This window comes from Fukomys damarensis, unplaced genomic scaffold (assembly GCF_012274545.1).
Source record: "Fukomys damarensis isolate Sample0158 unplaced genomic scaffold, DMR_v1.0_HiC HiC_scaffold_5, whole genome shotgun sequence".
NCBI classification, from domain to species: domain Eukaryota; kingdom Metazoa; phylum Chordata; class Mammalia; order Rodentia; family Bathyergidae; genus Fukomys; species Fukomys damarensis.
Window position 1 is genome coordinate 75,329,172 of NW_022900917.1, and position 12,565 is coordinate 75,341,736.

The window sequence follows — 12,565 nt, forward strand, 5'->3', positions numbered from 1 at the left end:
CAGTGAATGAAGGCCAGGAACAGAACGTGTGAATCGGGATTCTACCGGATGGCTAGAAGTGCCCGCTGGATGATGATAAGGTGGTGATGGTGCTGATGATGGTGGTGATGATGCCATGATGTTGATGACACCAACAATTGTGACCCCAGACATGGCTTGGTTGGCTGAGCATAAGCCCTAACATCTGTGGTTCTGTTACTGACTAGCTTTCAACTTCTCTGAGCATTGATTTGTCAGGGGTGCTTGTCAGACGCTGGAAATTCCAGAGTAAATAATGCACACCCAGTTCACAGGAGGCTTGTAGTCACTGGGGCGGGGATATCAACTCTGAAGCAGATACTGCATTTAAAGGAGCGTCTTAGGGCAGCTCCAAGAGAAGGCCTCAGGGGAAGGAAGTGTGGAGGAAGATTCCTGGTAAGGGACCATCTGAGCTCAGTGCTGCAGGCTATGTGGATGTTACCTGCAGGCAGGGTGCTGGCAACAGGGAGTAAGTGGGGGGTGGAGCCTCATGGGCAGTGGTGTCAGGAGAGGGGAGCCAGGGTGCCCCAAGAAGCTTGGGTTTCATCCCAAGGGATGAGAAGCTATCAAAGGGTTTTGTTTATCTGTTTGTTTCAATGTATGATTTTATTCCTTTTTAAGACTCTACATTTCCCATGTAGTGCAACCATCACCACTATCCGTTTCCCGGACATTTTTCCTCATCCCAAACAGAAACTCTGAAGCTGTTGAATATTATCTTTCATTCTGCTTAGCCCCTTAGCCTCTGGAAAATTCTGTACCACTTTCTGACTCTATGAATTTGCCAGTTCTAGGTACCTCACATTAGCAGAATCCTACAAGATTACCCCTTTGTGTCTGGCTTCTTTTCCTTAGCAGAATGTCTTCAGGGTTCTTCCAGAGTGTGGCATGTTACAGAATTTCCTTCCATTTTAAGGCTGAAGAGTACTCCACTGTGTGGATAGACTACGTCCTATTTATCTATTATTTATCTGCTAATAGCTGGGGTCCTGGATGCCCCACTACCACTCTCCTGGCTGCTGTTGTGAATAATGCTGCTCTGAACTTGAGTGCATCACCAAAGGCTTTTGAAGCAAGTGAGGAAAAGTGCCTGGAGCTGCTCTTTTGAAAACCTCCCTGTGAGCTGGGTGGAGAATGATTTTCAAAGGGGCAAAATTGGAGGCGGAGAAAGCTGTGGGGAGGTCAGACAGTATTCCAAAAGAAGGAGACAAAGGGGACCATTGAGATCAACTCCCTCAGTGACCTGCTAGCAGTTCTCTGGCCATGCCACCACACCCCACCTCGTGACTTCCCTGGGACCCAGAGCCGTTGTTATGAGGAGGAAAGATGAAGGGTCACTGTTTAGCCATAGCTGATGATAGATTAGCACTGTCTCCACTCCCAGCAGGAAGCAGAGCCACCTGCCACCCTGCCTCCTTCAGCCCGGGAGCTCTGGATTCATTGTGTGCACTTCCTCACACAAGCAGTTACCTTGGCACGGTCTGCCTTTTTCCTGTCTTGCTCTTCACCTGTCTGCTTGTCATTTAGGAAAATAGACTTTCCAACCTGGAGTTGGACCTTTTATTGACTCATGCTGTCCAAACCTCTCTTGTGTCGCATTCCTTGTGATGTTTCTCTTAGTGTCGAGTTGGCCTCCCTCACAGGACCAATCCCCAGGATGGCAGCGACCAGTGTGCCTTGCTCTCCATGGGGCCCTGGGCACCCACACCACAAACCTTGCAATAAGGAGAGGCTGCTCCGCAGTCAGTGCCCAGGGTCAGTGAGTAAGAAGGTGATAGTCAGATGTCCTGATGCTGTTCCAGAGAGCCCTGGGCCCACAGGCCAGCCTAGACCCCTTCTTGTAAGCCACCCCTTTCTTATCCTTTGACTCTGATTTGTATCCCTTGTCCTTCGGAAGCTGATTCATGCAAAGGCTGGAGGTCTGAGCCCATGCATCTTCTAGTGGCTGGTGTTACAGGCAGACCTTCCTGCCCGAAGCTGATCCTGGACAGCTGATCCTGGACGGTTTCTCCAGCATCTGATCAGCAGTCACCTGCTCGCTAGGACCCTGAAGACGCCTGCATACCTTCCAACAGGCTCTTCAGAAGGCAGGTTTTCTTTTGGAGGATTTAAGTGTCTGGGGAATTTCAGAAAGGAATCTGTTTTAACAAATGGCAGTGTATTTAAAAATAAACCCTCCGTCTGTTTTACTCACTTGGAAGCAGCTTTTACAATGGCTCCCTGAAGTCCTCAGGATGCATGTGAAATTATTTGGAATAGAGAGCACTAAAATACTTTGATGTATTAGCATTTCTTAAATATGTTCCTTACTGACAAATGTTTGGGGAATAAATGCAAATTGATAAAATTTTGTTGGCTAAAATCTCAAGTGCCTGCAAAAATGGGGGTTAGAACTGGTGAAACATTAGTCAAGAGAAATGCTTCTGGAGATAATTGATAGCTTAAATTCATTACAACTTTGGAGGCCACAAAAACACTTTCAGCATCTTAGATCACTCCTAGTGACTGGCAGGGGTTTCAGTCTAGTGTTATGACTTTTGAGACTCAGAGAAGTTAAGTGACCTGTCAAAGAACACACAATAAAAACCCTGAAGCTAAATCCTGCTCTTTCCCATTCTCTGAATCATCTTCTTTGGGAATTTGAGGTTCTTCTCAGGTCTTAAGTTGAAAAAGAATGAGTGTAAAATTAGGATCAGCTTGGCCTGCGTGAAGATCCTAGGCTTTGAGCACATCCTTCACTTTGCCGTAATATAACTTCAGTATAATTAAGTCTGTCTCCTGAGGTCTGCTGATGCTATAGTACCATAAGGTTCACAAAGCGGCCTGGGGAACAAGTCCCAGAATATCTCACCTGCCCTGGGGCCAGGTGGCGGGAGAAGGCAAGGTGACTTGCTGAGAACATGTAACCTGGGATTCTGTGCTATAAGCTTCTCTTGAGCTCAGGAGAAGACAGAGGCAGGCAGGCGGGCACTCTGTGGCGTGATTCCTGGGGTCCAGACAGTGATTCCACTGTGTCCTACAACATTGCCACAGCCTTTCTGTGCTACTCCCACAGGCGCCCCAGGGACACCTTGGCTAACTCCACGCCTAGGAAATCCACGCCTCCTCCACGCCTTTCTGCCTGTCTTGTGCTCTGCATGTCCAGTGCCACCTCTGTGGTCACTCCGTCTTTCAGGGTTCAACAAAAACTAGGTGTCCAAGCTTTTCCCTGGCTGTCAAAGCAGCATGAGGAGTGGACTTCTGTGTAGAAGGTTTTTAGGAATTCTGCCCTATTGTCCATTTGTTATTTCTCCAACATAGCTAGTTCCAGTTCTGCTGCGCCTGGGAGCGGGACCCTTACTAGAGTGTAACTGTCTTAGCACTTCCTTATCACTGTGTAAAGCTCCCTCCCGGGGAAGCTCCTAGGGCCAGCAGCAGGGCTGAGCTCCAAGGTGGGAGTGGTGGGATTTGGTGATCTGTCTGCTGTCTCCCTTGGGCTGGCCTTGTTCAGGGTGGTCCAACTAGCCATGGGCTTGCTGCTCCCATAGGTCTTTTAGAATGTTTATTGCGGTTCATTTTGTTTCGGTATTCCTTGTGGGAATCTGAGCATTGTCTCATAGAATTTATCTGTTAATTTCAGATGTATACTTCTGTGGTGTGCAGTCTTGTCCCCATGAATGAGGTTAACAGCAGAGCCATGAGCAGAGTATTTTTACTTCTATAGGCCTTTTCACAAGGTCTCTTGAGTGTTTTTCCATGAAAGTTTTGTTTCGTGGTTGTGAATCAGACCACCCCTCCACACACCCACGCGTCATAGTCTGGCTGGAATTGTGCACGGTGTCATCTTCTCTGGTGTATTCTAGTGTGATGCTGGTGGGCAGGAATCTGTCAATGTGGGAGCTCACTGAGTTAGGGCCCTGAACACATCCAATGCTACACTGGTTGTTTCTTCGGGTTTGCTGTGACCTTGGCTCTGTAGGTGATGGCACGTTTATTTCTGTACCCACTGGAGCAAAATGCCCAACTGCTGCAAACAGGGGACCCAGCACCGAGCAACTTCAGAAGTCGAAGAGCTTCTTTCTCTCTTATTCTTTGGCTGTCTCATAGCATTTCTCCAGGCGAGCAATCCAGATGTCTCCTCTCAGCCAGGGCCCTGGTTTCTTCTAGGCTTTAATATGACAGCACTTAGGCCCTTGGCCCCATCCACAGGGCTGAGCCTGGGCTGCCACATGGGAGGAGTCCAGACAGCAGGGAGGGGACAGGCAGGGAGGGAGGCCACCCCGGCAGTCCTGGGGCCGCTGCAGGGCCCACACTGTCTCACAGATCTCTCTACTAGCAGGGCTGCCTTCGGTTTGCTTTCTCTTTTTCTTTCTTTCTTTTTTGGTACTGGGTATTGAACTCAGGACATAGCACTTGCAAGGCAGTCAGCAGCACCACTGAGCTAAATCCCCAGCCCTCTCCTTTCTTTCATCACCATACTGTTCATGTCTTTAGCTGTCACATTAATCTCACCGCTTAAACAATATTTGGGTTTTTAAATCTGCTCTATGGTGTGTATTAAAAACTCTAAATCTTTGTCACCATGTCTACTTTCTTCTGTCTCCTCACTTCTGGGATGTCCTCTTGGCTCTCCAGTTGGAAGCTGACCTCATTACCAGTTCTCCTGCTCTGCTGATCAATGTGCTGCATTTCAGGCAATAAAATTCAACTATTTTTATCAGCTCCAGTAAAAATATGTTGTGTATTTCTAAGTGTATTATTATTCCTACACTGTTTTCTTAATTGGAAGAATGTTGTCAAATAATCTAGATTCATTGAACTTTTATTCATTGTTTTGCTCTTTGTGTTGCTTTATGATCCTGGGGCAGCGTCCGAGTCTGTGACCCCTTGACGTGTATGGCAGCTCCCTTTGTGACCAGATGGGCTCTCGTTTACTGGCAGAAAACTTATGTAATGTTATTAAAATCTCTAGACCACTTGGCTGGGGATTTAGCTCAGTGGCATCGTGCCTGGCTCGCAAGGGCAAGGTCCCGAGTTCGATCCCTGATACAAAAAAAAAAAATCTATAGCCCTCTCTTTATTTTTATCCCTGTTTAGCAGTTTCTGGGAGTTCTATACTAAAATCTCCACAGGAAGTTACTGATTTATCCGTTTGTCCCTGTAACAGTGGCACAAAGTATTCTGGGACTGCCTCATTTGATGAGCTCAGGCTGCAAACATCCTACCTCCTCAGCAGACCACTGTGCGGCGTTTCTTGCTGCCCTTCGAGAATTTATTTTCATCTGAAATTGCACTGTGCTTCAATAGGCAGTGCAAATTCTCCTTTGGTTCATTTTTTTATATGAAATTTTTTCCACACTCCTTGCATCCTTTTGTTTTAGGTGTGTGTCAAGTAGGTGATCCAAGGCCTGAATTTTAAAAATGCATCCTCTACTCAGCAGCCAGGTGCCTTCTCACACTTCCGAATGAGGTGTCACCAGCCCTCAACTTAGATCCTCCAGTGCTCCCTGTGCCTCCCAGAGCAGCTCCGAAGCCACTCCCTTCCATGGCCCTGTGTGCACTGCCTGGCCTCCCTCCTGAGGGAAGCCTCCTATTCCTGCCAGGCCTGCTGCCCTGCCCTGCCCTCTGTGCCTGCAGAAACTGACCTACGTCCTCACCGCCTCTGCTGGCTTCCTACACCTCCTCGGACTGTGTGCTGCTCCTCTTTTTGGCTTTTCCTCAGCATCTGTCTGGAGTCCCTCACCCGTCTAGGGCTACATGGCACCTGCCCATTTCTGCACTTGTCACTCCCTGTGGTGGCAATGTGTCCCACTGTTTGTGGCCCCAAGCACTATAATCTCAGAGGCCCCATCTGGTTTCCAGGGCTCCAGCCTGGTGCCCAGAGCACCATGTAGCCTGCAGATATCTCAGAAAGCTCACAGGAAGGGATTCTTGGAAGCACAGACAGCACAAGAAACGTGCAGATGTAGAGTTTGCTTAATGGTGGCTAAGAAGCTGGTCCTTCAGCCCCCACCCTGCCTTCCAGTTGTGAGAAGGCACAAGACACACTCGCTTAAGACTCAGTGGGCCACCAAGCCACTAGCTGTGCAGTCCCTGCCTTTGCTTGCTCCCTTAAAAGTCCCAAACCCACAATGCCTCAGGAAGAAGCTTCCATTTGCCTTAGTCCAGAGGCTCCCCCATGCCCAGGGTTAAATATTTATTAGGCTTACATTAATCAGGAATAAATACATGATTGAGCGAAGAAGTGTAATGCTTCCCCCTTACAACCCCCCCTCCACACCACCTAGTGCTCTCCAGAGGCTCCAGTCACAGTGGTCATACAGAAAACAATGCAGAGGGTGCCGGGCAGATGTCAGAGCCCAGAGGTACCCGACCGGTGGGCGCCGCTGTCCTGCTGTTGTCCTTCCTCACACACTGGTCCTTTTGAAGCTTCCTAAATCTCAGGGTTATTACCGAAAACACAGGGCTCCTTGTGTAAACAGCCTGGAGCCTGAGGGCACGCGACACTGTAGACACCGAGGCAGGGCCAGGCTTGGGTGGGGCCAGCAGATGCGGTATAACCTACCCACATGCCTCCTCCCCAGCCCTCAGGAGCAGGAGCTGTGAGCCCTGGTTCCCTGCAGCCACTCCCTCCCCAACCTGGACCAATGCTTCCCCCGCCCCGCATTCACCACTCATCTCTTACAATTACACAAACACTCAGCAAGATTCAGCCACAAAGGGGGCCCCTTTTCCCTGGAGCTTGGCATCTCTCATTCCCACATATGCCAGACTCTTCTTAGAATCACATACGAACTAAATCAGTTCTTTAGAACTCATCCATTTCCCTACGTGATCCTACACTCCCAATAGAGCCTGGGTCACCTTGCCTATCTCCTACCCCTTCTTAAGCTGTGGTGATTTCTACCTTCTACTCACTTTTATGTCATCTGTATATATATTTTTCCCTGTCTCCACTATGTGCTCTCTGTTCAGGGCTAGGGTTTGTTTTTTTTGTTTTTTTCTGGTCTGACTCTTACACAGGATGTCACAAAGCATTTCTTTTGGAGATCAAGAGGGAAAAAAATAACGGGTGCATTTGCACAGGCAAGCTTCCCAGCAGCTGAGGCGCCTTTCTGCGCTGTGGCCATGCCTGGGGCCAGTCAGAAGTCATATACTCCAGAGGGAGCGAGCAGCCTCCCTCTCCCCCAAGGCCCTGCTGCCCACATGGGGCTGGAACACGAGAATAGCAAAGGCTCTTCCTGGTGCACAGCTACTAAGACCTTCAAGCTAGAGTGTGTAGTGTTGGGGGGTCCCTTGGAAAGAGAGGCAGTGCATTATGTCCCAAAAGTCTTCATACAACATTGAGGGCAGCTCTGGGTTCGCGAAGGGCCACATCTGCAGACCCTGCCCTTCTGGGCCTCCCCTTTGTGGGTCTTTCTTCCTGTTCAGCTCAGCTAGAAATCAGCTGAGGCCTGGTGGCAGGCTGTCTGGACCCTGTGCTGGAGAGTGCTTTCCTGTGAGAATATCCTCTCCCCTGCCACACATGGTGTGCATTGTTGGGCTCTCAAACATTGGCCCATGGCTCTATCGCTTAGCCTGCCAGGATGTCACAGTGCTGCTAAGATGCCAAGCGAGGTTCTTTGGTCGTCATGTGGGTACAGGAGATTTCAGTTGCGTCTCCTCGCAGCTTCTCTTGGCTTCTGAAAGGCATGAGGCATCCAGGGACCAGAGAAGACCCCAGGTGACAGCCAGGACCTCTGTCCTGTGAGCAGAAGTCAGTGCCAGTCCTCAGCTAGTCTTCGAAGTACTGTGGTGCAGAGAAGAGCGAGCTCTTGCGTCTGCTCCCGCTGTATATCAGGGAGATGCTCTTTTTCTTGCGATCAAAGGGGCTGGGGTCCTCCGAGGTCAGGGACAGATAGGAGGCGATGCTTTCCCGAAGGCCGTAGCTGAAAAGGGACTCATCCACCCCGAGCGGGTTCCCTGCTCCCTCAGGATCCTCCTGTAGTCTGTGAGTCAGAAGAGTAGAGGGTGGAGGAAGAGACATGGACAGGGATGGGCATGGGGGAACAAAGAATGAGAAAAGAAAGAAGGAAGGGGAGAAAGAGGAGAAAAAACAATCAAAAGCCTGGTTAGTTTTTCTCTAACGTGTTGTTCTAATTCTGGTGCTGTGGGCTCTGTGATGTTGGACAAATCACTTAACCTCTCTGAATCTCTACTTTCTCAGATGGCTAAAAGTAACTGTAAATCTCAATGAATATATCTTTACGCTATTTACAAGGGTGAGCAGTTTTAGTCAACTTCCATGCGATTCTAATATCTGATTTTCTTTGAATTTGCCAATGGGATGCCTGGATCCATGTTCACTGAATAAGAAAACCCATCCGTCACATGCTACAGATATAGTCCCGGAGTCTACAAGTGAAATAAACAAAATGAATCAGCGCAAAGCTTTTCTTTTCTCAGGAAAGATGAATCGCCCTAGAACTGGGTATTATTTAAGTGGAGAGATGTTAAATGACATTAAGTTTACACCAGATGTGTCTGTGCCTCACTTTCTAGAACCCTAACAGGAGAGCCGAGGTGGTATGTATTCTGGCAGGAAAGGCAGATTAACCCTGCGTGTGGGGACTCCATGTGTGGAGCAGGGCACTGAAGCTGTGGTGAGGCTGGCACCGTGTGGCCCTGGAGGCTGAGTCTGTGGGATTCTGTGCTGCCACCACTCAGGGCTCTGCCTGCTGCACCTGGGGTCACTGTGTGGCAGGCAGCACACTGCGCCTGGCCTGGAGGGCGTGCACACTCACCTGGACGCCCTTCTCCAGTCGAAGGTCTTCTGGCGCAGGATGACAGGGGAGCTGGGGGCCCGTACTGCAGGGGTGGGCATACTCTGCGCCAGGCAGGGTGTGGTGAGCACACAGCACAGGCCATCGGCCACCTCTGTGGGGCAAAAGCAGACAGCAGTCAGTGCCCGGGCAGGGTCAGAGCTGGTGTGGAATGCCAGGCTGACAGTGTAGCTCCCAGGGTTGTGGGCATGGGGAGAGGACCCCTGCAGTTATCTGCAGAGGCAGAGAAACCCCACAGGCATCTTTTGCCCTAGGGTCAGATCCTCCCTGCAGCCCAGTGGGGGTCTCGGCTTGCAGTCTCCTGGCCTTGGTTGCTAAGAACCCTGCTGGGAAGCCTCCAAATTGTGTTTGCTCTTGTCTATGCAAAACTTCTGGTTTGCACACCCCTCAATGATTGTTATTAAGAGCCAAATACCACAAACAAGACTTACTCAAACCCAGCAAGAAGGGGCTGTTTCCAGGACTCCCTTCCTCTTTCATTTTTAGTTAGCAGCTAGGTTTTGGGGTATTACAGAAATCACATTTGTCATCATTCTTATATCTGCCATGTATCAGGCTGCGCTGGATATGATATGTGAATGACTGTTTAACAGTCATGTGATCCTCCGCACAGGGGCAGTTCCACAGCCTTTTAGGAACAGGAACCTGGTATCTGAGAGGGCAGCATTCTCCCAAGGTGCTCACAGCCTAAATCTGAGCTTGGACCTGCTTCTCGTTGCTCTTTTGTCACCTGCTGCTTCTCACAGGTCAGGGTAGCACCAAGGGCTCCTTTCTCCTCGAAATTCCCTTGGTGTCTTCAATCCAAGACCCCAAATCCTAACAAATCCTAGCGAGGTATCCACGGGTGCAAGGTCAGACATCCTGAACCAAAGAAGGAAAACGCCAGCAGAGTGAGAACAACTTCCCTTGTCTGATGCAACAGGTCAGGAGGGGGGACAGGGGCATTTCTGCCCAGTGGACAGTGGCAGCCATCAGGAAGCACTTGAGGTCAGCAGCCAGCCCTGCCCTCATCACCTTCCCTGTTCACCACTGGCAGGTAGAACACAGTTACACAGAAGAAAATGAGGCTCCAAAAGGCAAATACCCAGCCCAGAGTGGCCCGGCCCCCAGGGAGCAGGGTCTAAACATGGGGGTGCCTGAGCTAGTGTGTGGGAATTCAGTCAACTGTTTCCAACTTCTCCCTTGTCCATGGGGCAAAGTGCCAGCTCCTGGTTTCCATGATCTCAGTGACCTTTCTCCCCGCTGACCATGCACATCATGCCATGGAAACCACCCCTACATCTGCCATCGTGAGGGTGCTCCATCCTGGGCAGCATAGGGAATCCCGACCTCTCTCCTGGGTGCAGGAAGGATGCAGGAATGGCTACACACCCTCCCTCATCTCCAGGAGCTCTCTGAGGAGCACCGACTAGGACAGGCTAAGTAGACCAGGGAGAGAAACTGGGGCACTCTGTGGACAGAGGAGGGACGACTCACTCCAACTCCTGTGGCTCCTTCAGAGGTGGGCTGATGTTGACCTTTCAACCAGCAGAAAAGGGGGAACAAGTGGCATTTCAGAACAGAGCCCCAGAAGCCCCATTCCACTGGCCACTTTCTTTGTAGGAGTCTTCCGTGGCCGTGAATGGACTGAGGGGTGTCCTGAGTGGTTTGACTTGTAGAGAGTGGGGTGGACCTGAAATGTGGTGCTGTTTGCTCCCAGAGGTGGTGCTCACAGGCTGTCTGCTTCAGCGTGGGATTTTGTTGCCCTTAAACTATGGAAAACTCAGGTGGGCAGAGAGCTCCTCAGGCTCTCACTGGTGACCCCGGTGCCTTGCTCTAGGCTGACGGCACTGTGCGTGGTTCCTGCAGCCCCAAGGCGTGCTGGTAGTGGCTTACCAGAGTAGTGGTTGACCAGGTCCTCCAGGCACTGGAAGGTGAGCCTGGGCGAGATGTAGTACCAGTTGTTGGGCAGGCGGAAGATGCGGTAGTGCTTCACCTGCCTGTGTCGCACTGACAGCGAGTAGAAACCTGCATGGAGGGCGGGAGGGATGGGTTACTGGCGCTCAGGGCCCCCACCAAGGGCTGCCAGCGCCCAGCCCATCTGCGCTGAGGTGGAACAGGAGCATGGAGGAGTGAGGGACATGGCCCTGGTGTGTGAGCAGCAGCTGAGGCCATGTGACCTTGTTCCCAGCTCAGTCACCCCCCGGGTCAGGCTCTGTGCTTCTTGGATACCCCCAGGCCACGTGCTAAGGTGGGGTTCAGCTGTGGCCCCTTTCCTGGTCCTCCTTCCTCCAATTTAAGCTTGCCTGTCTCAGGAATGCGGAGCAAGTGGTGGTCAGGACAGCGCTCTGGGCATCCCTAGGAAACGTGTGTAAAGCATCATCAGAGTCCTGAGCCCTGATGGTCAGTGAGGGCCCAGGCAGGCACTCTCACCTCCCCTAGCCTGGATCTCCTCCAGTGGGAAGAGGGAGTCTTGGATGTAACACTGTGGGTTCAAGGACTGAAAGCACCTCAGGAGGTGGCAAGGGGTGAAGAAGTCAGAACCTTCTTAAGTCCAGGCTGTCTGTGCCAGGCAGGGGCCAGGCTGCTGCCAAACATGCTCTCATTCATTCTCCGAAGGGGCCTGGGAGGGGTTGTGCCTGGAGAGCTTAGAGCTGGAGCAGCGGAGGACCTGAGCCCCTCTGTGCACACAGTTCAGGGCCTGCAGCCTGGTGTCTGTCCTCTGTGTCACTTCCTCTGGGCTCCCCCTGCCCTCTCAGGCTCAGACCTCACCAGGCCCAGGCCTGCCCTGCAAATGCACCCCTGAGCAACTTCGCATAACTTACATGGGACTGGAGCATGCTGGGGGGGCCAGGCACAGAGAGCGGAAAATCTTCAGAACTTTGCATACCCCGGGGAGTGGGGCCTGCTGCCTCCCTGCCCGCCCCACTGCAGGGCTTCCTTAGAGCACTGCACTCTTTTTAGAAGAGCTGCAGCCTTCCGAGAGGTCCTTTCACTTCTCTGTGCCTCCGGCCTGAGTCTGGTGTCCTGCTCCTGGGCCCCGGGGCACAGGTGCACAGTGTTTGTCCTCTGCTCTGAGCTTCAACTTCCCCAACATACACAGGCCATTCATAGAAAATTGTTCTGGGGCTCCTAAAGTCACGTGTAAGTTCCTGCTCCCTTATGGCGGCACCAAGTGGCCCTGACCCTGGCCCTCAGTAGGTGCCTGAAGAATGCTCTTAAATACTGTTTTCTCTTTTTTGACAGCAAGGGAACCAAGAGCTTGTTGAGAGCTGGAAAATCCATGCTATCTTAAATAGTTGTTTCTGTGATTACTCAGTAAGGGAGTATTCAGTAGGGAGGGTCCCCCTAAGTAGTGACTGAACCCCCCTAGATACAGGCGTGGCACTAAGGAATAACTCCCCCTGCCCACTGACCCCAGGTCCTAGGAAGTCGAACCTAGGAGATGGCTTAGTGATTCACGGCTGAAACCAGACTTTGGGCTCTTGCTCTGAACCATGGAGAAGACCCTACTCTTTCTGTCTCTAGTGGTGAGGGAGACTGAAGACGGAGACTGCAGCGAGTGTGTGGCCCCACATCTGCCTGGTCTCACCTCAGGCTGCCCCCTCTCACAGCAGGCACAGAGGGAACTGATATTGAGGCCCTGACACCACAAGAGCACCGCAAATATCACTGCCTTTGAATCTCACCACAACCTTATAAAATAGGGCCTTTCATTCCACGTCACAGATGAGAGAACAGGTCACAGAGGCCACAGACTGGGGAGG

The 12,565-nt window shown here is 51.2% G+C and overlaps 2 protein-coding genes across 6 annotated transcripts in view; one reads left to right on the forward strand and one right to left on the reverse strand.

Moving 5' to 3' along the window:
• Tg (thyroglobulin) overlaps positions 1 to 12,565 on the forward strand; it is a 203,508-nt gene that overhangs the window by 119,812 nt on the left and 71,131 nt on the right. The gene's annotated exons all lie outside the window — the stretch shown is intronic.
• Positions 6,177 to 12,565, reverse strand: part of Sla (Src like adaptor) — a 54,497-nt gene continuing 48,108 nt past the window's right edge. For all 4 annotated transcript variants that reach the window (XM_010629587.2, XM_010629586.2, XM_010629588.2 and 1 more), the window contains 3 exons: positions 10,695 to 10,826; positions 8,781 to 8,913; positions 6,177 to 7,985 (listed from right to left, as the gene is read on the reverse strand). In XM_010629587.2, the coding sequence (XP_010627889.1) occupies positions 7,772 to 7,985; positions 8,781 to 8,913; positions 10,695 to 10,826 (479 nt within the window). In that variant the 3' untranslated portion in view covers positions 6,177 to 7,771. The remainder of the gene's footprint in view (positions 7,986 to 8,780; positions 8,914 to 10,694; positions 10,827 to 12,565) is intronic.